We start from the raw sequence: 25,182 nt of genomic DNA on the forward strand, positions 1-25,182 counted from the left end.
TTTCATGGCCTACCACGTCATGACTCAGTTGCTGTAGTTCCCAATTGCTTCCGCTTTGTTACATTACCACTAACAGTTGTCTGTGAAATATTCAGATTGAGGAAATTTCATGACTGGACTTGTTGCACAGGTGGCGTCCTATCACAGTGCCATGTTGGAATTCACTGAGCTCTTGAGAGCGACCCATTCTTTCACAAGAAACAGTAGAAGCAGTCTGCATGCCTACGTGCTTCATTATATACACCCGTGACCGTGGAAGTGATTGGAACACCTGAACTCAATGATTTGGATGAGTGAATACTTTTGGGAATTGAATGTATCTCTCAGGTCCTGTGTCAGGTCTTTGCTGGATTTTTTCCCGTTTTTATGGACATGACTTTCATATACTGCTTACCCGCTTTAGATAGTTTCTCACGCCTGCTACATCTTCTTTTGTCCTGCACACCATGCTGAGATATGTCAAATTTTCAGCTAATAGCACTCTGGCAAACCCCTTGTTGGTGCAAAAATATAAATTTATGTCTGTCAAGCTGTGCTGTCTTTAGTATTTGTTAATACTTACTAAAAAAGTACAAACAAATGGTGTGTTTTTGTGATAGTCTCCTAGTAACAAAGTGCCTAAAAATTTAAAAAGGGTTCTTTGGTAAGTTGTCTGTTATGTGTAGACACAACACTGGTTCAGCCCTTAAACTAGGCTCAGTATATATAGGGCCTTGGTGGTCGGCACACTGAACGGCATCCAGAGGACGGTCTGCTTATTCAGCCTCACCTCTGGTGCCGGTGCCCACTTCTCAATTTTAAATCGCATGTAGACATTGAGGGTTCCTGGGAGGGGCCGAGCTGTCACCAGCTGAAATCAAACAGAGGGTTGTTGGGACCGTGCCTCTCTTTTAAATGCACTCAAGAACAGCACCCATCAAGACCACACATGAGCGGAGTGAGGCATGGAGTCTTCTCACACCCACTTCTCTGTTTGCCGTCTGGGGCAGGGGGCTGGGAAGAGGAACTGGCCGTCTGGTTGGGGTCTGGGCTTCCCTGCTACTGCAGGACCTTCTTGTCTGCACCCCAGATTAAAGGGGACTGGGGGCGGCCTCAGGTCTCTGGGCCTGGGTCAGCTCTGGCTTAGCCAGCTGCTGATGGAACCTGTGGGCTCATCAACGTGGCCCCCTGTGGCTTCTGACCCACGGCTGCTGAGTGACCCCCGTTCCAGGGCTCTCCTCACCTCTTTTCTAGGTGATTGCCCCTGCAGTGGTCCTGCAGACACACGCAGGTGTGCACACAATATTGTATGCTGCTCAATAAAATTTAATATTTCTTATTTACTGTTAGCAATGCATATGTTGGTTGTTGCTGTGGTTTCCAAACTGTGTTTTTGCTTGTTTTTTTCAGCAGGTGGTGAAGCAGATTTTCAGTGTTTTTCTCTCTCTCTATCCCTCTTCTTCTCTATTTTCTCTCCCTTTCCTCTGTTAACTTTCTCCCCCCCACTTCTCTTTCTTCTTCTTTTTCTTTTCTGTCCCCCGGTCTTGTCTGGTCTGATTGTAAAAACAAACAAACAATATATTTATTAAGCTTTATATTATAGAACAAGCAAACGATAATCGTACAGTTAACATAAGATTTACATTAAACAACATAGTCCCCAAAATAAACAAATATAGATAAAAATAAAATAAAATAAAACCAAATCAAGCATGGGTAAAACAAACAAAACAAGACGAGAGCAAATAATAAATACAAAAAAAAATACAAAACAACTCAGCACCAAGTATCATTTTCTAAATTAATTCCCTTCATAATGTCTCAGAAACTCAATTAAAGGTAACCATATTTCTTCAAATATACTCCCTTTGCTCTGACAATATGAGTAAGTCGTTCCAAATCAACACTTGATGCCATCTCCTTCACCCAATCTAATAAAAATCTAATAAAATATGACTATCAAATGGACCAGTATAGCAAAAGCTATAATGGTCCACTTGGAAATATAAATATGTTGGACATCAGTTGTGACTGCTAAAAAAGAAAGAAAAAGAAAACAAAATTAGGCTAAGTTTTTAATTTTTAGATTGGTGTTAAGTGGTTTACTGGGTCATTATAGTTAAATTAAAAAAAATAGAGAGGTAATATGCTAAAATTCTATTACAGCCTGCCCGATGTGGTATTGATGAGCATACTTCTTGAGACTTTGGCTGTCTAAAAATCTTTGAGTAAACTGTTTTCAAAAAGTTCAGTGTTTTTATGGTAATATCTGCACTGATTTGCCCAAATCTTTTCTCTGATATATGCCCTCCATACACCAAAAAAGAAAAAGATGAAAACAAACTATGAAACTAACTAAAACAAAACCTTTTGAATGAAAACTAAACTGAATTAAAAAAAAAAAAAAAGTCAAAACAACCTACAAACACATCCCTATGAAAATGGTCAGGTACAAGGAGTGGACTGAAAATGAGTGGAAAAAGCACCGAGTGGCCTCAAGAAAGACCTCTAGACAACCTGAAGAACTCTTTGCAGTATGGCTCATTGAAGTCTTCAGCGCTGTAGACTTCTTTATAGGACCCTGGTTTAGGCCGAGGAGCATACGTCACACATAGTAACATATAGCCCCCACGTGTTGTTGCTAAACATACCATAAGCTTGTTCGGTGGTCTGTACTTGTGTTATACTGCAAAGGGCCTTTTATGTCACTCCTAAGTCCCTGCTGCGTTATTACGTATTTAAGCCTTTCACGCAAACCCCGCAGTATTATTGTAAGACAGCCAACTTGACCTCGTAAGTACACAATAAGAAGTCAAATTCAAATGGTCCCCCCATTATTTTTAGACTAAAAGGGGGAGCTGTGCCTTTAAAACTGCACACTGTGCTTAACGTTACTTCGCGAGATTTGCTTGGCGCCGCGACCTCATGTGAGGCACCTCCTGCGCGAGCCAGTCAGACGTTACCTCTGCAGAGGAAAACGCAATGAAGCCCTAAAAAACACTGACCATTTAAAAAAAATCTTTAACCCTGGGGCGGGGGAAAACAATTTGTTGCCCCGAATTACCGTTGTAACTGTTGTTTATCTGAGGCGTAAGACGGCGGCGCAACGATGTGGATCCAGGTTCGTACTATAGACGGGAAGGAGACACGAACCGTTGATGATCTTTCTAGATTGACAAAAATTGAGTCCTTACGCCTGAAAATACAAGACATCTTCAATGTAAGCCCGCAACAGCAGCGCCTCTTCTACCGAGGGAAACAGGTAAAGCCGTGTTTTTGTTTCACCCCGTCACGCAACAGTCAGTTTTTTTGACGCTTGGCGAGAGGGTTACGGGTTGCTCGTTGGAGCGGTCCTCCTCTGAGTGTTGTAGCCGTTTCGGACCCTTGCGAGCTTCCTGTTTTGATAGGAATTCGCCAATAGTTCTTGCGCGAGAGAACCGGGGGTACACCGTGTGCAGCAGTCCTCTGGGACGGCACGGATGCGTGTGCCTCCCCATTTTTGTCCCCCCTCCCCACATTGTTTAGGTTGGTGCTGTGGAGAGCTGCATGCAACAAATGTCCCACCACAGTAGACATGTTTGTTTACATTGCCGCGCGAGAGAATAGGGAAGCTCGCGCTCTGTATCCCCATGTAGAACGAAAGTAGTGTTGTGCAAACAAAACAGCCCACATCCCTCACAGATGTGCACCCCATTAACAGTTTTTTTCTTCTTTCTTTCTTTTTTGTACATTTAAGTATCCTGAAAACACGCTCACGTATATCTGCACTGTATTTCTAACTTGGGTGAGTCGTTTTTTCAAGCTTTTATTGATCCTGTGTTGTGTTTGCGCTCGTGGTGGGTTTTAAGGAAGTACAACACGTGCCCTGACATCTAAAAGCAAGTGTAGTGTTTACAATGTGGCGTCACCACGGTACTCTCACTGTACAGTGAGGACAGTGAGGGCTGTCTACTGTAAACATGCCTGCCTGCCTGCCCTGTCTGCCTTGCCTGACACTGTTGTGCACACACTGCGTTCTGTAACATCCAGATTCACACGGATCACAGGCATGTTTTGGATTAGACACAGAACTGGGGTCCAGACTCTGAGCCTGTCCTCAATGCCATATGATTCTGCTTTGCAAGGCATTGATCCAGTATTTATTTAGCCGCTATAAAAGTCTAATACTTATATTATAAATGCACAGTTAATATGGCATATATAGAAAACTGTGTTGGAGTTCATATTAAACAAAGTCTCTTTTATGTGCCCCTTATTACTTCAACAGTCCAGGCTCTAGAACAAGAGTTTATACCTAAGCTACTAAAAGGTTATCTTTTATTATAATTGCACCATTACTTATTTATTACATGATAGTAAACGGTTTTCTGTAGCGCATGATATGTCAAATGTTAAAGAAAAGCATTAATGTGTGTTCTTAAATATTCTCAGCTAAATAAATATGGCTTTAACCTTTTAGTGTGTGCTTTTAAATACTATTACAAGTATTATGTAAACAATCTAACATTTACATTGTATGTAATTTAATCTGCCCGCATAGACCACTTTGGCTTTTTATATTGCTTTCATAAAAAAAGGCAAAATGTAAGATTTTTTGAGATATAAGTGGAAGCATGGTAATGTAGTATGTCACACCTGATAGCAGCAATGTTCAAGGGGAAGTGTTACAAAAATAAAGAGCTCAAGACTAATTTGAGATTAAGACAATATCTGATTGGTTTTCAGGCTAGAATATGGCAAGAATATGTGGTAATTGGCTTCGGCTTGCAAGATTTTAGTGCACAATTTATCTATCTTTCATATTAATGAAAAAAAAGCTCATCATCATTATCACTAGCTTTCCATGAAGACGATCGTGAAAGCTGTAATCAGCTTCCATGAGACAGGCGTGCACATTTGTGTGTGTCATGGCGGACGGTCGCGTGCAGCTAGCAGCCTCACAGCCTCACAGCCTGTGCTTATTTCTTTATTTTAATGCATGCTGGCGCATTTTACGATCTATCACACACGCATGCATGCAGACTTTTTGTAGCTGTTGAAGGAGTCTATGCAAAAAGCATTAGGAAAATCTATGACTATCACCTGCGTTTCAAGTCCTGCACGTTTGAGTTCAGGGTCTTAATTATTCTGTCTTGCTTCAAATATATGTGCATAAGACATGAAAGAATCCAAATATAACAGCGTGACCTGCGATATCTGAAGGTGTGTAATGCGTGAAAGATCACTGGCTGTAACTATCAGTAATAAGCAGAGGATGCTTGCTGCTGGCAGGACACTGGTGCCTTGATTTATACTGAGTTTTAGCATAACATTACAAAGCTGATATTAACACAGTGTGAGTCAGCCAGCCGAAAAAGCCCCGAGGAAGCAGGCAGCCTACATGATATGTTGATCTCACTTTGTTTACATTCGTTTTTGCTTCCTTCTTCACATGTGTCAGGCTGTATTATAGGCCGAGGCATTCCTCTGCAAAATGGTCCTCTGTAGTTTCAAGCGGGCCTAACTTTCTTCTTCTTTGTCTAATTAAATGATAACAGGCGCTCGATTCTGACTCATGCGTGTCACAATGGGTTGATTTTATTGTGTCTTTTTTTGTTGCCGCATATACTGCACGACAGAGTGAAAGGAAACTTCGAGAACTGTAGGCAGATTTTTACAGCCTAGCTCGCCGTTGCGCACTCATTACGGCAGATCAAATAAGAACAAACTGTTGTGATGGAAAGCGATGGTTGAGTAGTTGCTTTTACACCTCTGCGCCTCTCTGGCTAGTAAACTAATTTCAGTGCTCTTAGCACCTTTTTTCTTTATAAAATCCATAATAGCTACCAAGCACAAAGCAAACTGCTCCTCTTTAAACTGTTTGTGATTTAATCAGGGGTAGTAGATAAAGTATAGTAGTGCTATTTGCTCGATGAACAATTAATGAGCTGTTACATTGCAGTTGTTATGTACTGTCGTAGCTGTGGCTGCAAAAGCTAGGCCTGTGTATTAAATCTGATGCTATGCTTCCTTTATTTCACTGGAAAATAAGTGGAGAGCGTTGATTGGGGGATTTCCATGTGTTAAGTAATGCATGGAATGAGCCAGTGACACGCAACATGCACTGGCTAGTGCCCTTACACGCACAGTGGTGCCTGCGCTCTGTGTTAGGATTTAGACTTGTAGCAGAGCAACTCGGTCTAATTCTCTTTTCAAAATGGCGTCTTGTTTTTCCCTCCAGCTCAGTGCTCACGCTGCCTTACCAGTTCAGACTCAAGCTTGCCCTTGAGTCGGAAGGGTCTCAAGCCAGAAGCCGTGCAACTTTGCCACGGTGTTTTGATGTTTCTTTGTTTGTTTGCATTTTCGCCGAGCGGTCCTAGTGTCTCTGTTTCACTTTGAACGTCTCTAGTCAGTCACATTCGCGAGCAGGCTCACACACACCTTCCACTGGCCGTGCGGCCTTTCTGCTCAGCGCCTACACTCATTTTGCAGCAGGCTTCACATTTACTTAGAGGTTTGACTTTTTCCTCAAGTGGTTTCAAGCTCAGCTTGCATTGCACTTATTTGATTTAAGTATGAAGCTTGTATTATTTTTTTTAAAATTTAATACCAAAGCAGCAACATGTTTTATGCGCAAAGAGTCGGGATGTCTTCCACTGTTGCTCTTGCCCTGTTGTCGGGCTGTGGTTATTGGCTTGCTCCCATTCACACAGGCGCTTGCCGTGACCTAGATATGGTTACTCTTTGATTACACATGGATTGATGTTTTGCCTGCTCACTTGATGGGTTTTCTTTTGTTATTATTAAGTTGTAGATTTCATAGAAAATTTCAAGGGAAGCTGAGTTTTCTGCAGCCTTGAGTGCACACAGTCACACCCTTCTCCAACTGATAGACTGGACAAAGGGCAAATACAAAGGGAGCCATTAAACTACAACCATAGGCTTTCATGTTTTCACAGCTCTACATCTCCACCTCATGGCACTAAAAAAAGCCTGCTTGGTGAGATCAGATTTCCTACCTGTTTAACGCTGCAATGCAAGCTCTGTTACTTTCAAATAGAGTAATACGTTATTTGAATATGTAGACTAATTTAAAGGCCATTAAACTCTTAACTATGCACAGATGCTTTCTGATAACCACAAAAGATTGTTTTAAAAATGTTTGAAAACACAGAAAAGGCAAAAAACCCCAACAACTTTTGAATTGTAATCAAAGGAGCAACAAGCAAAGAGATTTTCATGTTTATGCAAACTTGTTTAATTTGAATGAATGTGGCCAAAGAGGACTGGTCCTCTTTATAATTTAATGATTAAGTAATTGACCTGCTTTATATAAACGATGCAAAGCAGCACAGTGTGACATATGTTACCTTGCCCGCACACTTCTCGTTAAAACCCGCCGTGCGAGCAGTCGCCAGGTTATAAAAGAGCTGCAAGTGGAAGTAACCTTTGTCACCTTTCTAGGTAATTTGTGCTGGCGAGCAGGGGATTTTTGGTAAATAGATTGGATGACTGTGGGCGGGTTGAAGAATATAAAAGAGCCAAGATGGAAGCCTTTATGTTGCAGGGAAGCAGACACACCCCGTGTCATTGTTTTTGGTAATTTGACCTATTTTGCTCAACTCCTTGCCATCATGGGGCGTGGGTGAAGAAAAAGAAGAAATTGTGCCGGAGCAGGGTGGTCTGCCTGAGCAAGGAGGCTAATTTCTGCCTCATTCTCACCGTCACTTCAGACCTTCTGGTGCTGGTATTAAATGCGCTGCGTTGCTTTCTTGGTCTGTTTATTTGATTCCACCTTTTCATCTTTACACTAAGCAGGTTGCCTAGTTACTTTAATGGCAGAGTGATTCGTGTATTAAAAGCCTTTAAAGTCATACATTGTGATGCTGTGTGACAGTACGCTGGTAGAAAAGCGAACGATGGAGTTACCAAATCACTCTCCACCACCACCCCCACACACACCCCGGTTTTTTCTCTTTTATAGGTATTATTGGGTGTATATTCAAAACAATATAAACAGATTAGTTTCACAATGGGAGGTCTGAAACAGAAAAGGGATTGTGGTTTAATATCTCAAGAGTAATCTGAAGAGTGTAGATGTTCAGCATGTTTTTACAGCAGCTACAGGTCTTTGTCTTATCTCGGTTTGATTTTTTCTTTCTTTCTGACATTATACTTTGTGTTTTCTTTGGTATGATAAGCCATTAGTCTTTTAAAGGGCTGTCGAAATTCAGCAGAGAATTTAGCCTTGTTCGTAGCTGTTAATTTTATTCCATTCGACATTGTGATACACTCACAGGCGAGGGCGCGCGCACGTACACACACACTCTCGTGCAACATCGCCATGCCAAGGATATTTATTATTTTCGACTCTTCGAGCCTTTTGAGAAATCTTCAAGTCAAATGTTTCGGGTTAATCTAAAGCTTTGCCGTGATGTGCGGTCGTGACTAAAGTCAGTCTCCCCCTGGAACAATAAATGACATTTCAGTGAGTCACACAATGAAGATATCAGAAGCAAGTGTTTTTAAATACTGCCGCAGTTATTGTGGGGAATAAAATGTCATGTCCTTAGTCAACGTTAACGGCATGCTGTCAAATACATCTCATCCTCCTTGAATGTATAAAGCCCTTTTTCTTTCACCCTCAACATTTGCTGGGTTAGTTGCTTGTTCTTTGTTTTGGGGATTATTCATGTGAGTATGACTGAAGTCAGGACTGTAACATCTCGCAGCGAGAGGCTGATCACACTAATAGTAATGAAGCCGCTGTGGAAAGCAGGTAGAAGCAGCCCAGATATCATTTGTGCGTTTGGTGCAGTGCAATTCTGCTGTATGTTGTTCTCCTTCTCTGTCTGTCTGTCTGTCTGTCTGGGTGATTTTCCATCTCTCTGCCCCGCACTTCTCAGCAGTGAGGCTGCCTCTTTGCAGGTTCTGCCTGCAGTCCTAATGCATATTTTTTGGGGGGAGGTTTTTCTGTTTGTTTTGTGTACTTTTCTTGGTTTAATGCAGTATCAAGTCGCAAAAGATGGACAGACAGACAGACAAGGCAGCGGACGATAGGCAATTACTGAGGCTAAATCGAAGACCGAGCTTAGGCAGGGAGACAGAGAAAATGCTGATATAGACTACCACAGAAAGATAGACAGGTAAGCATAACAACCACTGTATGGCTGTATTTGCACCACTGCTTCTCTGATCTAAATTTCATGAGACTATTAAAAAAAACCACACAAAAAAAAAGCATGCACAGATGGGGAAATTGTGATTGCTCCCTCTACTGCTCGGCTGCTACACGTCCAAGCGTTCTCCACCTCATTGTCAAATAACGAAAACGATAGAGCGAAGGAGAGAGAGAGTGGCGGCCATGCTTGTCTCCCCGGCACAATGGGCTTGTGGGGTTGAGCGCTGAAATGAATAGCTGATGTCTGCAATGAGTTGGCGTGTCCACCATAAGCTTCACTCCTAAGGCAGTGGCTGCACTGTACGCTTAACAGTAGATCGTATGTGGTAGAAGAGCGTATTTGGATTTGTAATGGGCCCTCATGTGGTTTTTTTTGTGTTTTTTTTTTTGTTACTTGTGTTTTTTTGTTACTTGTCCCCCCTCCCAGAGGGGAGGGAAAAACATTTGCTGAAGCTCATATGCCACATTGCCTGTTAGGGCCATGCTGGTGATGATGATGATGATGGTGATGGCGCTAGTTGTAGGTTGGTTGACAGTGATTTTATATATGATTCAGAGTCATCGGGGTGGGGTGGGGTAGGGGGTGCTCTCTTTCGGTTGTCATGGCAACCCAGTCATTTCTTTCCCCCCAGCTACATCTGCTATCACTTTAATTCATGCACCCAGATCTCTTATTTATTTTTTCTTGAGAAAAACCGCTGCGGATGCTAGAGAGCGGCGCCCGCATTTCAGCACATATCCCATTGTCATCGTCAGCAGCGATAGGTGCTAATTGTTACAAATGTATTTTTTTTTTCCTTTTCCTCTACGCACAGAACAATCAGTGAAACACTTAACTTGTACGTGTAGCTAATTGCATTCAATCAGTAGCAGAAAATTGCCCAATTTAAGAACAGAGAGTAAATGTTGTTGCTGCGTCTTTGAGCACCGCGTGCTTTTTGAATTTAAAAGCACGTGAACGTATCGGAAGTGCCGCGTGTGTTTTAATTTCCTCTCTCGAGTGCCGTAACAGTGTGTGTTCTACTCACTGTGCTCAGTGTTGTATTCTGGTGTTGTTTGTCCTTGACAAGCAGCCTCGTGTATTTGTCTGAGGGCACTCTGCAGTGCAGCGGTGGTTATTTCATTTTACACAGATGTCCATTTAGAAAGAAATGTAGAACAAAAGTAAAAAAGTGATGGTTTGTTATGGATTTAAAATGAGCTACAGTATTGCTAATGCACAGTTTAGTAGTGGTTGGAATAATCCTATTTATAAAAGTTAAAATATGTTGGTAAACTATTATTATTTCAAATGTATTATTGTCTTAGCAACATTTTAATAGCTTGTGTTTATTTATAGGCAGTGAAAATGATTGATTGCAGTGTTGTATACAGCAGTGGTTTTCTGCGTCTGTACATCTTTGCCTGTTAATGTTAAAGAGTGAGATTTTCATTTGTATTCATTTAGATGGAGGATGGCCAGACACTGTTTGACTACAACGTGGGTCTCAATGACATTGTTCAGCTGCTGATTCGCTCACAGACCGACCATCCAGACAGCCCTGCCACCAAGGACTCCTCGGGTGTTGGATGTAGTTCCATTTCTCCCCCCGATTCTAAGTGTGAAAGCCACAACTCCTCGGCTCTCGTCTCCCCCGCTGCTATGGAAACCACCAGTATAGACAATGACAGCAGCTTCAGTACCAGCACTGTTAATGAAACCAAGCCAGACGCCAGCATTACCAGTAACGCAACCAAAAATGGGTTCAAGTCCTGCAGCCCTGCGCAGGACACTCAGTCACCCACGTCCAGCAGGAACACACTAGTCGATCCAGGAATTGGCATGTACAAGGTGAGGATGACGGATGTAAATATTTTGGAAATGTTTGCATGGTTTTGTATTTGAGTGGCTGTTCTGGCTCTAGGCCAGCTTACAGAGAGTTTAGTGCCCTATAAGCTAACTCACTGCCAGAGACACTTGGGCAGGTTCTCCTGTTTATGTGGTTGTCAAATCAAATTAGAGACTAAATGTGTCTCTGCTCTTTCACTGCTGCTGAAAACGTCAGATTGCATGGCAATGATGACGTCAGTGTCATTTTGAGCATTAAATGTTGGCCGGTTGCAGTCATGTAATTAAGCCTGCCTGATGAAAGTAACCTGAAGAAAAATGGGTAGAAACATTTGATTTAAGCACTCCTTTTTTCTTACCAGTCATCTTTTACATTCCCTATTGTCTTATGTATTAGCACATCTGCTTAGATATAATATTCCAGCCACAAATTACCCTAAACTTTCTCATATGTAACCATATTCTGGTGTGTTGACACTTAGTTTTTTCCTCGCTCTTCAAGTGTTTGTAGGTCTGATACCCTAATTGCTTTGGGTATAAGCTTCACGTCGCTTACCTTGTCAGGATAGCAACCACACATAAGAAACAGGTTTATACAACTGGGTCACTAACCAGCTTAAAAATTATAAATAGAAAGTCAAAGCCCATACTGGGTATGGATGAGTCTGGCTGAGAATTATATCTGTGGGACTGGACTCAGTTTGATGCGTACAGTCCCGTCCAGCATGCAGGAAAATCAATAATCAAGTAGATGAGCTGCAAATTGTGCTACTGACTTGACTGGATTTTAAGGCCACGTGCATTCACAGTCTCTAAGCATTCAGCACAGACATGGTGTTGACAAATAAACACAAGGAGTAGAATAAATTAATGAATACTTGTGAAATATTTCTGCACAAAAGCATTAAAAATAAACAAAATTAGCACGAACGTGACACACAGGTATAAGTGGTTTGCATGTTTAAACTCATTCAATATGGAAAATTTCAAATCTTTTGTCTTCTTGGACTGTTGTGCAATTTTAAGGTTTAATATGTGACATTTCCAGATTAAGATATCAAGTAATTACTAGACCAGAGTTTTTTTTAATTCAACATAGTCAGGTTTTCTTTGTGTTAGCTGGCTTGACAGACCCTAAAACCCCAGTTTAATGGGTATCACAATGATAGTTATCAACTTTCTTTGTTAAACCAGGCTTTCTGCTTCAAGCTCCCATTTTTTTCAGTGTATTTGGATCAACTAAGCACTGCCTAGTCCAATCACAGATGTCAACAGAGGAATAGGTGATAGAGATCTATGAAGAATATAAAAAATATGACAGTAAAATGCAAGATTGGTGCTGTAACTGAGGCATGATGGTAGGCCTAATACTGCAGAAAATTGTTTATTTGATCATTACAAGCTTACATAGTGGTGAAATAAATATATTAATATATTCATTTTTCCACTCATGGAACTCATGAGTGCTGTTTATTTCTAACGTGACAGCTGCACATTAAACTGCAAACTAAGGTTGGGCGATTGGACGAATATATTGAATATCGATCGTTTTTACAAGCGCGGTTTATTTATTTATTTATCCATGGGTAAGTTTGCTAATGATGTCGGTTGAAGCTAACAGAAGCATTCAACAGAGATAAATAATAGCGCTGTTTTAATGGCACCCTCCTTCAGCTGCGAGCAGATGCACACCTCAGAGTGCACCCAAATGCAGCAGCGATTCGTTTACTCAAACTCATAAGAAAAAGAAAGCACGGCAGTAGCCCATGTTCAGAAAAAAGAAAAGCATTTTATTTAAATAGAAAAAACAGATTGATGGGGAGAGAAACAAAGAGAAAATGGCTTCTTTTTTCCACTATAACCGTGTTTACAGGCTGTTCCAGTGTTTATCTGTCTTACATACTCGACCAAACAACATATAAGTTAAAAATCAAAATGTCTCTTCCAGTGAACAAAAAACCCCTCAGACGTAAAGTTAAGTTTTTTGTGCGATTTGACGCATCTCAAATAAATAAATAAATAAATACATGAATAATCTAAAAAGTAGCTATATTAATACTGAAATAAACAAGAAAAGAAGCTAAAATATTCCCTCCAAACAAAACTTATAAATTCTTTGACAGGAAAACAAGCATGTTTACTTTATCAGGTTTTAGCAGTGGTTAACAATATTACCAGCAGTGTTGAAGACAGTGCTTGTGGCTGGTATACACAGATATTTCCGTGTCATGTGTGATATCAATGGGAAACGTATTTCATGCATTTTCCACCAAGCCAGTGGATCGTCTTCGACTTCCTCGCTGAGGTAACAGTCCGTTATCTGCGCCTTCTCCTCCAGTGTGCAATTTGGCAATTAGCTCGTCCATGTTTGGAGTTCTTCTGTGTTCTAAACGCGCAAATCAAAAAGTCTGCACATGCGCGAATATATCACCTATCGTTGGTTATTGAACTGACGATTATTGGTTGGAAAATTTGTACATATCGTCCAACCTTACTGCTTACAATTAATAGTTACGTAGCGTAATGAAAAGGAGACATGGGAATTGCTTCATTTTTTCCTAGATAAAATAAATTTTGTTTGACTGAAAGGCCACCAGTCAAATAAAATTAGAGATAAATAGCCTAAAAATATAATTAATCAACTCCAGTAGTGTTCTAAAAAAGCCCGACACAGTTTGTACCACTCTTAACTTTACTGCTGGACGTTATTCCATGGTGCTAAATGTGTGATACAGCCACTAGGAAAAATGTATATTCCCCCAACTGGTTGGTGAATGGTTGTTAGCGGTTGCTGGCTGTCGCCACACGAAATTCGTTGCAGAGGTTGCTGCATAAACAGCCTTCATCTGACTGCTTTAACTGCTTTGGCACTGTGAGGGACCAAGCAGCCAAGGCATAGAGGACACAGGCAAAAAATATCTTCAAAAAGGGTTTTCTTTAATTTAACCCTCAAAAAAGTTAAAAAATGACAAAATTCAAAAACATAATTAGCAGGCCCATAAAAGAGGTCAACTAAATATAACTCCACGAAAAGTAATTTCCAGAAACTTAAACAAACAAAGTGAGACACAACTTAACTCGCAAACTGACCTAATTACAAAGACACATGAGGGTAGCTTTTATAATGGTTTGGCAAAACCATTTACACATAGTAGGGGGAAACAAAAACACACACTAATATTAACTAAGCACAGAATAACCTAACTAAACCTAAAACACCCCTACTCCTGGTAAGCCCATGGTTGGTCCTGCTGAGCAGGCATTTTGTTCCCGGAGTCCTCAGCCACGCCTTTTGCCCAGACAGGAAACAGCCACCGCCCAAACCCAGGTAACTCAAAGAAAGAGAAACATAATTAATATAACAAAACATTTTAGAAAAACCACACAATGCTACTATGTGCGCGCCTCGTAATATCAGTGTTAGGTTTAACCAAATGATTAATGAATTATATTAATGAAGAAAACTGCAAAACAAACTAATAAAGTGAACAAATGGACTAATTTACCCCTGTGTGGCTGATGCCATCACAGGCACACAAGTAAACGTCACATGGTAAGCAGCCAAGTGTCTGCATATCTCAATTGTAAGGTAAAGATCCCTACAATCTTAGAAGAACAACCCCACAGACTTGGCGACAGTGGGCAGGAAAAACTCCCTTTTATAGCTGGAAGAGATTGGAACTAGGCAGCAATCTGCCTCAGACAGTTGGGGAGTGAGGGGAAAGAGAAGAGAAAAAAGTGAGCTTAGAGATATATGACAAAAAAGAGACGTTGAAACAATCATGCAATCATTCAGTGTGGTTATACTTTGTTTTAATGTAAATGTTTTGACAACAAAGCTAGGCTAATCCAGAGTTGGATTTGCAATGAAGGAGTGGTTGAGTCTTATTACGTTTCATTTTCAGTTAATTAGCTTGGCATATATTAGCATTATGCTGTTTCTGGCTATTCTGTTAGCCTAAAAACTGTAAAAACATTTAAATTCAGCCCATGAAAAGCTCAAAATACATAAGCAAACATGCATGTGCTTTTACAGAGGATATCCCAAAAGAGTCATCACTTTTGAAATATTTTTTTTCTTTCACTAAAAGCTACTTTCAGCTGCTTCTTTATTCATAAGGGATTTCCACAGTGGGTAGCTCCGTATGTTTGATTTGGCAGATTTTATTTATTTATTTATTTTTTACGCTGGATGCTCTTCCTGATGCAACCCCAAAAGGATTTGTGTCTTTTTTTGTCTTTCAATATATAATGTTATTCTTTCCAATCAAAGGTTTTGTTTTTTATCCGTTCCACTGCATAACATTCACTCTGTGATGGTTTGTTTTTTGTATTTACTAAGTGAAAAAGATAATAACAGGGTTATTGCTGTTTTAGAATTTTGACTCTGACATGTGCTGTATTAGTCTTTGACACTGGATGTTATAATCCCCCTACACATCAGCTCCTCAAAAAAAAAAAAGACTATATTTGTGTGCGGGGTTCGAACAGGACCGGGTGTTAATTTAGTCATTTTCTCTCCTCAGATTAACGAGCTGGTGGACTGCAGAGACGTCAGCATCGGTGCCTGGTTTGAGGCCTGCATTGAAAATGTGACACGTGCTCCCAAAGGACAGATAACGCCCACAAAGGGCAAGGTGGGCCGGCCCCCAAAAAGGACTAATGGAAAACTGGAGGCCGAGCAGGGACAGGCCCACGGCCACGGTCAAAACACGGACAGTAACAGGACTAATGTTGTGTTAAACTCTGAGAGTAACGGAGCCTCCACCTCTCAGACAGACTCTACAGCAGCGTCGGAGAGCAAGGAGAGAGAAGAGGACATAATTTACCACATTAAATATGAAGAGTAAGTAGTGGCCCATTCTACTGATGCAGCCTAGCAGTGATAACAAACGCGGCACATCGGTGCGGCGGCATTTTGTTCTGGTGAAAGAAAATCATTCTAGACGCTCAAATCCTGCCCGATCGGAATTTTTTAGCGCCAATGCAAAATGTTTGCCTTCCTCACAGCAGAAAGTACGGTTTCATATCCCAGGTATTAAAAACATTTTTGTTCATGCAGCCAGTGCGTTCACCACTAAACATAAATGTGCTGTGTGCTTGTTTATGGTACTGCTGGCTGCAAGCATCACTAACCGCTGGGAATAGCAGCCTGTTTTCTCCTGGCAGTCCGGGGGATGGAGAAAGGGGGTTTGTGTAGTTGATACTACAATTTGGACTCTATCTCGCGCATACCCCTTTTCCAGCAAATTCATTCAAAAGCCGATGTTTCCATGGCAACTCATGAGTTCTCAGGAGCATTACCTCTTTGCTTGCCTTCTTCAGCTTTGTCTGTAATTGCTGTGAACATGCCACCGGTGAGACATAGCCTCCTCGCCGTGTCTATCGTAGTGTGCATGTGTTTCTGTCAAGGGATGCTGCGCCAGAGAAATGGTATCGGGGGTTTGTTGAGCAGTCATTGCGTTTTCTTTTATGTGGGCTTCATTCCCATTTGGCATCCCCCAGTTTCCCAAATCTCCAGTATTCAGCTTTGATTCAGTTTTGTATCATTTGCAGCGGGATAAGAATGCTCCTGTAAGGGGAATTAACAAATCTACATCGTTTTTTCCCCCCTTTTCATTAAAACATATAAAATATCATTCTTATGAATCACATATGCTTCTGTTTATTTAGTTTGCTTTAGTCTCAGGTTCCTTATTTGGATTATTCCATTGTTGAAAGTCAGGAGAGACAGAAAAGGGAGAGAAAGGGAGAAACCAGTTAGAACAGCTTTAAACGCAGGATGTTACCATAATATTTGATTTGCATCTTTACCAGCCAAGAATATGATCGCAGTTAATGTTCTTCCCACTATCCGCAATTATTAGCTTTCGTTTTCAGTACGAGCTTATCCAGTATATTCTTTTGCCTCCTACTAAGTGCATATTTACCTCTCTGTCCTGAGCACCATTCCAGGTTTTTTCCATCATTTTGTTTGCCAGAGAAAATTCGAGGGTGGTTAAGATTCCTCTTCCTTCCCACGCACACGCACTCCCCCTCAAACACCTGCCTGTACAGTCTGAGAAAGACAACCAGCCCTACGAAATGAACCGCCATGTTTTTGCATGCAATGTTTGGGGCAGTATTGCGACAGAACATAATGAGCCGCAAAAATGGAAACGGGGCTAAATGTTGGGACAATCTCCTCTTGGCTGCTCTGAGGAACTGAGCGTGTGCGCTAGACTGTTACATTTTTGCTGAACCCGACATAAGTGTAAGATTCTCGTAATCATTAAGGACATCACAGGCAAATCTAAATTACAGTTGGAGGTTTTCTGCATTGACTACCCCCTAAATTTTGGGCTGATATTTATCTAAACTACAATTAGGCTATTCATAGGCAATTCATAGTAAGTGAACTTCTCCAAAACATGCCTGGAGAATTTAACCAATAAAAATCACTTATATAGTTTATTCAATCCTCTTCTTAAGAAGGATTGGATCTTCTTAAGAAGTGTGGACCACTTGAATTGAGCTTTGAATATAAATTAAACTTTTAATTCATCTTTCCTTTGACCTTAGAAGAAGCTGTATTGTTACGTGTTACATTAAAGACCCAGATGTTATTCAGTCCATTGTAAGATAAAGTTAATACAAATAGAGAAAAATTCAGGGGTCTTCCGAGGAGTAAGAGAATTCCCTACAAGTTGATAAAATCTTTGTTAGATGTCTAAAAGACTATAAGAAAAAATAAACATGAAAACTGAAGATTTATTTATAAGAATAGGAAAGCCACTTTCAAAAGATTTCAAAGCGACCAGTTAGGCTACGTCTACACTTAGCTGGATAAATTTGAAAACGGTGTTTTCGCCTAAAAACGCTCCGCGTCCACACTATTGTTTTCAAACTGTACGTTTCTGTACTGCACATGCATGAAATGTAAGACGATTCGACATGCGTCATTCCCATCTGCCGTTTATTTACTTTCCGGCTCTTTGAAACGTTGCAGCAAAGCGTCGACTTTTACAAGTTTTATCTGGAGCTATCTGGAGCATGTACAAACTGATATTAATCTTTAATAGGGCTGTCAAAATTGAGAGCAAACAAAACAACTGCTGGACAACGCCGTCCGCCATCTTAGTTGAATTGGCCACATGACTGCATAATATGACTAAAATGCGTTTTCGAAAGCCAGCGTTTTCACAGTCCACACTGTGACGCGAAAACGGCATTTTCCATTTTATCCACTTTGGAGAGCGTTTTCAAAAAGCTCAGTTTTCCTTGACCATAAGCGCCGTCTCAGTGTGGATGGAAGGCCAAAACAGAGAGAAAAAGATGTGTCTTCAAACCAAAATGTATTAGTGTGGACAAGGACTTAGATACTTGACAAAAGCCCAAAATAAAACCCTGCATACCAACATCCAGACCTCATGTGTAAAGCATGGTGGAGGTGGCATCATGATTTCAAGTTGCTTTGCTACACTATGGTCAGGTCATCCTAAATAACCCTGTAGAAAAGAACAAATTCAAAATTAGGGCTGTGCGATATGACCAAAATCTCATATCCCGCTATGAGACATTTATCGTCCTGACAATGATATATATCACAAAAATCTTCTGTAAATTCTGTGAATCTCGGGCATTTTTCAGGGCAGCCATTTTTTTGTGAGTATTTATTACACGGCGTGCTGCGGGGAAAAGCCTGTTCTAACGTTTGAGTCTAAGGTTTGTTTTGAGCACCTGACGGCTCTTCTTTTGCTTCTCGTCCCTAAACTCTCTCCATACTCTTTCATGTGATTCTTGCATAGGTGGTAGAAGAGGTTTGCCATGTTTGAGTCTGTGGTGGGGTTATTTTAAATATAAGAGAAAGAGAGAACTTTAAGAAATGAATAAACAGTTTATTTTGTAAAACCACAAAAACAAACGATAGCGTAATATGAAACGATAGACGTTTTCATATCGTCGTCCGATATATATTGTTATATTGAACAGCCCTATTCAAAATTGTGTCAGGAAACATTATAGGGGAATTTCGGGGCAGCAGTCCATGATCTGAACCTTGGGTCATGTAACAAGACAATGACACAAAATCCACAAATTGAAAACAGGTTTTAGGATGACCTGGACATAACTTGAAGTGGGGTGGTATGACATTTAAAGTGCTTTTCAGTCAGTATATCGACGTGTTATTAATGATTAATTATTATTCTTTGGTCTTTTAAGTGCCACAAGAAGCTACAGAAAATAGCTTAAGGAAATTTTGTTTAAAGAATAGCGATATATAACGATATTACAAGGAAATGTGGAATGGAGGCAACAGCATTCAATGCAAACAAAATCAAAGGCATTTTCCAGCCTTCTATTTCAATCAGCTACTCTCATTGGTGACACATACCTCATTCAAAGTGTGAATCAGTTGCCATAATGTGCCAGGAGTAATATTGTAGTGGAATAGTAGTGACACAGTGTAAGTAAAACATGAGCACAAAAGTAGCACAAATGTTGTTTTCTGCCCTGAAAGGCAATGGCTGTACTAAAACTATGATGTTTTATGATGTTTTTATTACAATGTGATGAGGTCAGCCTGTTAGGACTTCATTGTGACGTCATAGGGTGTCATATCGAAAAAAAATCCCAACATGTTTTTTCATATGATGATTACTTGATGTGGTTTCTTGACATTTTTTTCAACATCAACTTAATCAAAATTAAATCAGCTCGAGTTGTTTGTGCTATCTACTAGGGCTGCCACAAACGATTATTTTGATAGTCGACTAGTCACCGATTATTTTTGCGATTAGTTGACTAATCAGATCATCATCCATTGGACGTAAAACGTACAGTTTATTGCACCAGCATGAATCTGCTCTTATATAACTATCATTAGCTTACAGCTTTAAGTGTTTAAAGTATGTGCTAACTAAAAATAAAGACTAGATGGTAGTTTATTAAATTTTAATGAAATTTGCAGATTGTTTCGGTGAAGTTTAATAAACTCCTTGCTATCTAAAATATAACAGGACACGGGAGTATATTCTCCAGCATCTCACACTTCTGATGATCAGTTGTCTGCTTGACGTTTATTCAGCTGTGTAAAAACTATAACTTTAATCTCAGCCAAACCGATTTACTCAGGAACAAATAAAATACTAAAAAAAGCCAAACAATAACATTTTTAAGTTATCTAAGTGACTTATATATGTTTAACCTGAGTAGTGAAAGACAGCGGTGGGTTTGAAAACGATTTGCCGGGAGTCTGGGATTCTCACGGGCTCTAGTTAGCTTTGCCCCCGGCTAACTATCGAGCTAGTGGGGAACAGATATCGGAGCGCTTTTCAAAATATGTGGTGTCTTGATAAACTAAGCAGATATTTGAGGTTTACACATTCTCGCCTGAAAATATGTTAGACATTTATTTTGTGACCCAGAAAGAATAATAAGAGTACTATTAAAACTAACTAGCTGCCGCTATTGTTGGAAACTGAGCAGGGCTGCGCTATGAATTCTGGGACAAAGCTACTTCTTCTTCTTCGGGGTTTAACGGCAGCTGGCATCCTTGTACATGCAGTGCTACCATCTTCTGTTTCAGTCCGTTATTACACTCTTAAATCCTACTACCGGTACTTATTCTTGCGTCTTTTGTGATCTTACAAAGCTTCAAACGACGCATCGACTATTAAATCAGTCGTCGACGTAATCGTGACTAGTCGACTAATTGTGGCAGCCCTACTATCTATCATCAGGCAAAATTTGAAAAATATTTTGAAAACTGGCTGCTAGTCTGGTAACAAACAAACAGAACCAGTTACATACTCCCTCCCTTTGAAGGAGAGATATTTAATACTTTAGTTGAATAAAAAAGTAATTAAAGTAAATTGTAACTCTTCAGGAGCCTGCACACATAATAAAATAGGACTTGAAAAATATTTCCTGCCTGAGATGTTATGAGATGCTAGCTAACACTTGCATTTTTTGCAAAGTATTGTGCTTTTCTGGAGATCTGGCGTTTAGTAGGCAAGCCACTTCTTGCTATTGAATTATCTCCCTCTTTAGGTGTTAAATTGTCATCTGAGACTGACACGCTGCTTTCGCTTTCAGACATGCTTGGGCTTTTGTCATTATTATGAGATCTGGGGAACATATACCTACGGTGTCACTGTGTCATTGATATTGTGAGAGAATACTTTTTATGATATGGCATAGGAGCTCAAAGAAGTGTTTTAATTTTAGTATCCTGTTATTTAGCATCCTGGCTCTCTTTTTGTATTCTTTACTGGGGCACTTATTTATCATTGCAGATACTTTACCTGCAATGAGAAGTCAAAACTTCTGTTGTAAAAAGTTTCTGCTACTATCAGGAGTTCTGCACCTCATGTGAGGAACTGAGATGTGTTTTTAATCCCACTCGATATTTACGTTTTTAAGCTAAAAGGGGTGTTTTTTTGGTCAGTTTAACTCAAAGTGAAGCTTTAGTGGGTCTCGTCTTCTAATTAACGTGGATCCATGTATGCTGAAGAGAAGGGCTTATTAATATCTAAAGTGTTGGCGGTTAGCCTGCCATTATCTGAGCACGAGAGTATCGCTAAGGAAGCTTTATCTCCTTTCATTCCTAGTTTAGTAAGTGCCAAGGAAATAAGGATGAAACAAAGTTTAGTTTCACTTCTCTTTCTCACTCTTCACCCACTCTGTTTCCTTTTCTGCAACAGAGCCGTTATTGTTTAACTTTTGAGTTGCAGCACCATATTACTACATGGCTTTTATTGGCTTTGTACAGTTGTAGTGAGAATATCCACCGGCATTATGTAGCTTACTAAATTTAAGATCATGTTTAGTATGACCATGAGCTCTGACAGGCTGGTTTATGGCCTCTTTTCCTATTTTATATTACACACATATAAATTATAATCTAATTCAGTTTAGCTATGTCAGTTGTAGTGCCTGCATGCATGCTGTGGCTGTCCCATGGCTTAGTGGGATACCAGAGTAGGTCAAAACCATTACCATGTCTGTACCTTAGCATGCTACTCATTTGGTCAAATTATCCAATCACTGTAGTCACTATTTCAGTGTTTTTCTTTTAGAAGTTAAACAGTGTTGCTTTAACATTTTATAGTTGTCCAGACATTTGTGAGCCATGCAGGTAAAATGGGAGCATTAGAGTGGCTGCAAGACAGTACTCTGTTGGATTGTACTTGAAAGCAGAATCTAAAGAGAATAGCCTCCACCCATTAACCATGCCTGTTGTATGGAGTACTGATGTCTTTGCTGAATAGCTGCCAAAAAGTCTGGCAGCTGTTGTCGGTGCTTAAACGGTCCAACAAAACAATGCAGACGATTTTCTGTTCTTTGGGTCATTGTTCTGTATCCCCAAACAAAAATGATTGCTGTAAGTTTTAAGAGGTATTAGAAGATGTTTTGTTTGCAGCTGTAGCGGTGCAGTTTTAAAGAGTTTGTAATTGTACAGTGTGCACCAGTAATGGCAGCAGAACCTATGATTTCTGCAGCTGTGAGGGTCAGTGTGACCCCCGTGCAGACGTCTGAGCAGCCTGAAATATGTAACTATGCGGTTACATCACAAATCACTCTGAGACCAAACTGAACAGAATCACACAAAAAACGAATTCATATATCTAAAAAAAAATGCATCTGCTGTCCATATACAAATCTGGAGCTGTCTGCATTTGTGCACCATCTTCAGTCTGTGTGAATAAACTTAATAACCAATCCTGTCTGACCCCAGAAATAGAAAAAAAACAAAACAAACAAAAATAATAGCAAAGTCTTTCTGAAGCTTTTAACACAATGGAATGCAGAGACAGTGGCCTTGTTTTAATTCATCTGAGGCAGCGTGCAGTCATGTTTCCCATTAAATTAATTGTAGTGCACCCATGATGTAATTCTGCTACCGTTTACAAGCGTATGAAAATAACTGAATCGTATTAGACTGTTGACGTCACTGTTAATCAGATTGTCTGTCCTCAAAAGTTGTTGTTGTTTATATTTATATGCAGAGGACTGAGTTACAATTTATGGTACTTCTGCCTCTGCTTCCTGTTTAAACCCCATTGAGTGCCAAAGCCGATATTCCTCTCTCACATGTGTGTTTGTAACGCATGTGCATGTTGATGTTTGTCTGGGGGTGGGTGTTATTGCTTGTATTCACCCCACTCTTTCTAAAACCACAGTAATCCCCTGGGCCTGAAAGAGGAAATCCCATAAATGAGCCTCAGCCTCCACTTCCTGGGAGCACACTAGCTGTGCCACAGCTTACATTTTGGTCTCTGTGGGCTCTCTCCAGTCAGTTTAAAATGCCTTCAAATAGGCCCCAAAGGCTTATCAATAGACAGTAAAGCAAGAAGTAAGTAAAGCAGCATAAAATCTTCCACAATAAATTTGTAATATGTTGGGTGTTCTTGGCATTTTTAGCTGAGCACAACGGGGCATTGTTGATTTCTGAGTCAGTGGTCAGTTTTAGGCTCAGCTTTCCAGAGAAACACACGCATGCACTGCTCGTTCATGCACACAATTCTCTACTTCTTCCAACATGAGCCCCCCCACACACACACAGTTTGTGAACGGACCGAGTCTGTGGGCCATTATGCCGTTAAACACATTGTTCATCTGTACGCATAATCCCAGCTATTGGCAAGCAAGCAAACAAGCTGTCAGTTTATCCTGAGTTAGGTCTGATCCTTACAGCTTGATGATGATTGGCATGCAGAGAACCTGCACAATTAACCTCCCTGTGTCACCGGGCTAGACAAGAAGCCATTTCTCACTTGTTTAAATCGCCATTTGGCAACAGAGGTAGATTTAAAATTATACAGGATGTGCTAATGTTTTTCCTCTTGGCCAAAAATGGTTTTCACCACAAGCACATCTGGAAAGAAATATATATATAATAAATATAAAACTGTTGTATTCGACTTAAGCGTTTTTTGTGTTCAGTCGTCCATTTTGAGGATTTTAAATGAACATTTAAACACAATCCTAAAGAAAATATTTGATTAAGTTAATTTTAAATACTTTGTAAAGACTACTTTGCAGACAATGACCGTCTAAAATTCAAAGACGTCCATATTAAGTTAAATAATTAATCCAGGTATACAGCGAATAAAGCACTGATTACCTTAGCTTTCAAACTGTAAGGCGCACTTAAAATCTTTTAATTTTCTCAAAATCGACAGTGCGCCTTATGTATCAATTCTGGTTGTGCTTACTGATCTCGAACCGATTTCATGTGGTACACGGCGCTCAAAAATTTGTCAAAATGTTTTTGCGCGACTTTGGTAAGCTACGAACCCGCGCCGCTTGATGGATTGTTGGAGCATTACGGCTACCGTAGCCTTAATGCAGTTCAGGAGCCTCGCGGAGTAACACGTACTGTGATTCAACATAAAGGTGTGTGGACCCCAAAATGGCACGTGTTAAGAGATATGCTTACGAAGCGAGTTTAAAACTCAAGGCTATCAGTCGCGCAATTCAACTTGGGAATAGAGCAGCTTCAAGAGAATTCCGAATTAATGAATCAATGGTACGGAAATGGAGGAAGCAAGAAGATGAACTGCGCCAAGTAGAGGAGACCAGACAGAGTTTCCGAGGGAACAAAGAGAGATGGCCACAATTAGAGGACACGATTGAACAGTGGGTTATTGAACAGAGAACAGCAGGTAGACACGTCTCTACAGCCTCTATTCGACAAAAGGCAACAGCAATAGCACGAGACATGAAGCTCGACGACTTTCAAGGAGGTCCTTCTTGGTGCTTCCGTTTTATGAAAAGGCGTAATTTCTCCATCTCCACAAATACTACTATCTCGCAGCAACTGCCAGAGGATCACGACGAACAGCGGGTCATTTCTCGCGTCTGCTGCAAGAATAAGATCACTGAAAAGAAGATCCAGAAGAATTTGGATTCGCGGAAGAGGAATGAACGGGAAAAGTGAGTGCATTGTTCTGTATTTTATGTGTTACAACTTTTGAGAGTTATTGTGAATGGGTTGAATAAAGTTTGACTTATCTATTTTGTTTCGCTTAATGCCCCTTCTAATCCGGTGCTCTTTATGTATAAAAATATACCCGTTCATTGAAAAATACAGAACGTATTAACTGGCCACTTCATTAGTACACATGTTCAGGGCAAATCTGGCAGCAAATTAGTGAATGTAGGTATGATCAAGGCAAATTGCTTGAGATCAAAATAAACATACACTGGGACTATGTGCACGTTAGCATAT

At 40.3% G+C, this 25,182-nt stretch overlaps 1 protein-coding gene across 3 annotated transcripts in view; it reads left to right on the top strand.

Moving 5' to 3' along the window:
- The first annotated feature begins 2,884 nt into the window (after window positions 1–2,884).
- Window positions 2,885–25,182, top strand: part of LOC102305858 (E3 ubiquitin-protein ligase UHRF2) — a 40,356-nt gene continuing 18,058 nt past the window's right edge. For 2 of the 3 annotated variants that reach the window (XM_005941545.2, XM_005941546.2), the window contains exons 1-3: window positions 2,885–3,241; window positions 10,587–10,970; window positions 15,494–15,813. In XM_005941545.2, coding sequence (XP_005941607.1) covers window positions 3,089–3,241; window positions 10,587–10,970; window positions 15,494–15,813 — 857 coding nt within the window. In that variant the 5' untranslated portion in view covers window positions 2,885–3,088. Of the gene's footprint in view, window positions 3,242–10,586; window positions 10,971–15,493; window positions 15,814–24,221; window positions 24,888–25,182 lie in introns of those variants that run through there. The other variant, XM_005941548.3, reaches the window with a different exon arrangement.

The sequence above is a fragment of the Haplochromis burtoni genome, unplaced genomic scaffold (assembly GCF_018398535.1).
Source record: "Haplochromis burtoni strain Fernald_Lab_line unplaced genomic scaffold, NCSU_Asbu1 Contig_72, whole genome shotgun sequence".
Taxonomy (NCBI): domain Eukaryota; kingdom Metazoa; phylum Chordata; class Actinopteri; order Cichliformes; family Cichlidae; genus Haplochromis; species Haplochromis burtoni.